This window comes from Mesoplodon mirus (genome assembly GCF_964341445.2).
Source record: "Mesoplodon mirus genome assembly, chromosome: 2".
NCBI lineage: Eukaryota > Metazoa > Chordata > Mammalia > Artiodactyla > Ziphiidae > Mesoplodon > Mesoplodon mirus.
The window spans coordinates 46,506,677-46,510,122 of NC_138977.1; the positions used below are offsets into that span (position 1 = coordinate 46,506,677).

At 37.6% G+C, this 3,446-nt stretch overlaps 1 protein-coding gene across 2 annotated transcripts; it reads left to right on the forward strand.

Moving 5' to 3' along the window:
- Positions 1–899: 899 nt before the first annotated feature.
- On the forward strand, positions 900–3,215 carry CXCL10 (C-X-C motif chemokine ligand 10; the record flags this gene model as incomplete). Of its 2 annotated transcripts, XM_082602383.1 has the most annotated exons (4): positions 900–1,015; positions 1,523–1,649; positions 1,880–1,969; positions 2,416–3,215. In XM_082602383.1, exons 1-4 carry the CDS (start codon positions 955–957, stop codon positions 2,447–2,449), a joined length of 312 nt encoding a protein of 103 aa, XP_082458509.1. In that variant the 5' UTR covers positions 900–954. The 2 variants fall into 2 exon arrangements, with proteins under 2 accessions (XP_082458509.1, XP_082458510.1); XM_082602384.1 differs by lacking the exon at positions 2,416–3,215 and having other exon boundaries at positions 1,880–1,973.
- Between the last annotated feature and the right edge of the window lie 231 nt (positions 3,216–3,446).

Genomic DNA, 3,446 nt, shown 5'->3' on the forward strand with positions numbered 1-3,446 from the left:
TCTATTCACTTATCCTAATGATGTTATGAATAATCAGAGCACTTCTGGAATTCCTTGAACCTTGCCAGTTCTATATCTTTGACCTTGTCCAAGAAGACCAAACCTATTACTCTGTAATACTGATCAAACACTGCAGTGCTTGGCTAAACCACTGTTTCCAAAAATTAGATTTACCTCCAAAGGTTGAAAAATTGCTATTACTGTGGAATTTTAAAAAATTATCTAGCCTCTGAAAGTATTACCAAAATTTAAAATAAATGTTGGAAGAAAAGCATCATAGTTAGAATAAATGGGTGGCAACCTTTGTATGACCTAACATAGTTATCTAACCTTGAAGATTATTCTTCCACTTATAAAACAATTTCCTACCTTCTTACAGGATTACTGTAGAAATAAAATGAGAAAGTATACAACATCTCTGAAACCCATAAAAAGTGAATAAATATAAGATATTCCTATTCATGCCTTACTGCTGCAAATTTAAATGATTCAAAACAAAATATTAAGGCTTACTTGTTTTAAAACTGTGTTTAAGACTTTAACTTGAGTTTAAGTTGACATTTGCATTTTTCAGGAGGTGCGAGATGAGAATCCAAGTTCCATTTTTTTAAAAACTATTTATATCTGCAGTAAAGTTATGTTTTTCAAGAAATAGTTCATGATTTAGAAAGTGAAACGTAGCTCACTCTTATTGAAACAAAGGAGGTGGAGGGAAATTCCATAACTCAGAAGCCACAATAAATACAAATAATATCTTTGGTTCTGCAACATGGGACTTCCCCAAGGAAGAGACACAGGTTTTCTCAAGTCAACTGTAATGTTATCCAATCAGAGTTAGAGAGGGAAAGTGCCTTTGCAAATAAATACTGCAACCTAGCCCGACGTTTTCAAAGACGCTCCTCAACTGTTCAGGCAGTCTGAGCCTACTACAGAAGAACCTTCAGTTGCAGCACCATGAACCAAAGTGCCGTTCTTATTTTCTGCCTTATCCTTCTGACTCTGAGAGGAACTCAAGGTGAGGAACATCCAGGGATATTTAATTTGTAAGATCAGAAATAGGACTGGGTATAAACTCTTTAAGTGCAGAAATAATGTATTTGCAAAAGTTTTACAGCCTGCCTTTTAAATGAAGGGTAAATGAGCAGGGATTCCTTCTGGTCAGAGTTTATAGTCAGAGAAGTAAGTGGAATAAAAGAATGAGAGAAGGAGGAAGGTGGGAGTGGAAGAGGGACAAGACAGAAAGTGTGAGGGAAGGAGGAGAAAGAGGATGAGACAGGTATCTCCTTAGTTAACTTAAGTAACTATATGACCTGGGCTCAAGGGTATGATCTTACAATCAACAAGCTGCAATTCCATTCTTTCAGAGAATCAACTAATTAATCATACAGAGCTATATGATCACAAATTGAGTATGTGATTACATAGAGGTCCAGGTTCAGCTAAGTACTACCCAATCCACATTAAATGCCTAAAATGAAAACTGCGCTAACGTCGTCTGCTGTACCTGTTTCTTTTCCTGCAGAAATACCGCTCTCTAGGACTACACGCTGTACGTGTATCGAGATCAGTGATCGACCTGTTAATCCAAGGTCCTTAGAAAAACTTGAAGTGATTCCTGCAAGTCAATCTTGCCCACGTGTTGAGATCATGTGAGTAAAATCCCACCTAATGATCACCTCCCTGGTGGTAATCATACAACTAAATACATGATGATGATTACAAAAATCAGTAAAGGGTTTGTGATGATTCTAGGGCTTCTGTACAGCAAAGGGAAACATCTAAAGTGAAACCTAAATGTCTGACTTTAAAACTGTATATTCCATCTGTTTTATTGGCCCAATATTGTTTTAAATATTTTCACTCCTATTTACTTCTATAGTGCCACAATGAAAAAGAACAGGAAGAAAAGATGTCTTAATCCGGAGTCTAAGACCATCAAGAATTTACTGAAAGCAATTAGCAAGGAAAGGTAGGTTTGCTACTGCTTGCAGAAGAACTGCTCTTTAAGAAATGTTGATCTTGTGAAGTTAGAAATATCTACATAAGGCTTTCCTGTGGAATTCTTGGCTTAAAACGGTGTACCACCATGCTTCCACTACCTCCATCTATTTATATACTGAGGTGTCGTCATCTTGTGTGGTATCAAAAGTTACCCTAATTACTGTCTAGAAGTGTCAATAGGTCACTTTAACCTTAAAGCAGAGCTATAACTATCCAAGCAAAGATGCCGAATTTACCCCAAGCTTTTCCTGGCCTTAAAAAAGCATCCCGTGTAACCCACAATCATTGCGTAGCATCAGGAAAGCTAACCACACACTTCACCTGAAGACTTAGGATTATCTATGAATTCAGCATGTTCCAAGCAGAATTCAGACTGAAGTCAGAGTCATTTACACTCCCCTTCTCTTCTTACAGGTCTAAAAGATCTCAAACAAAGAAAGAGGCATAATCACTGCACTACCGATAAGGATGGACCACAGAGAAGCTATCTCTGCCGTCATTTCCCTACACACAGTATATGTCAAGCCCTAATTGTCCATGGATTGCAGTTCTCCTAAAAGGTGACCAACCACAGTCACCAAATTAGCTGCTGCTGCTACTGCTCCTGCACGGCGGTGGATGGCTCATCATCCTGAGCTGTTTGGGAGTAACTCTGCCCTGGCACTAGACTATAAGCTATGCTGAGGCGCTACTTTCTTAATGAGTGTGCCAAGCCCTAGCCCTGCTACTGACAGCTTCCTCACCTTTTCTATCTTCTAAAGGGGGTTATGAAGGGGTCTTCCCCCTCTGGGCTTATCAGGGATCTTAGAATCTCAAATAACTAAAAGGTATTCAAAGCAACAAGACAATCTGCCTTTTAAAGAAAGATCTTTACTCCATGGGCTTCTACTGCCATCCCTCCAAGGGGCCCATATTCTTCTGGGTGTTATATACATAATTCCAAATACACAGAAGCAGCTAGAAATATCTGGAAATGTATATGAAAACAGTATTATTTAGTCAAAGACTACACAAAGTAGAACTCTTAGATGTATATGTTTCTTATATTGTTTTCAGTGTTTATGGAATAATTTGTGTAATTAAGTACTGCAATGGAAGAAATTTTTAAATTTAAATACATGTTCTGCATGTTATGTAAGACAAATACGCTGAATGCTTTTCAAAATAAAAGTAATGTTCTCTCCTAGAAATATTAAGAAAGATTATTTAACTGTTTAGAGACCAAAACATAATAAAGTAATTATAACTAAGATGAAGTGTCTGGTGGGTCATTTGGGACATTCATTTCATAAAAAGCTTAGATTGGAGAATCCATAGCCTAGAGAAGAAGTAAGGATGGGTAGAGGACAAATGAGTTTAAGAATTACCATATTCCTTCCAACTATAGTCTCCTGGAAGGCCCATCATACAGGAGTCCTTCAGGACTTATGTGGCATAACAGACCT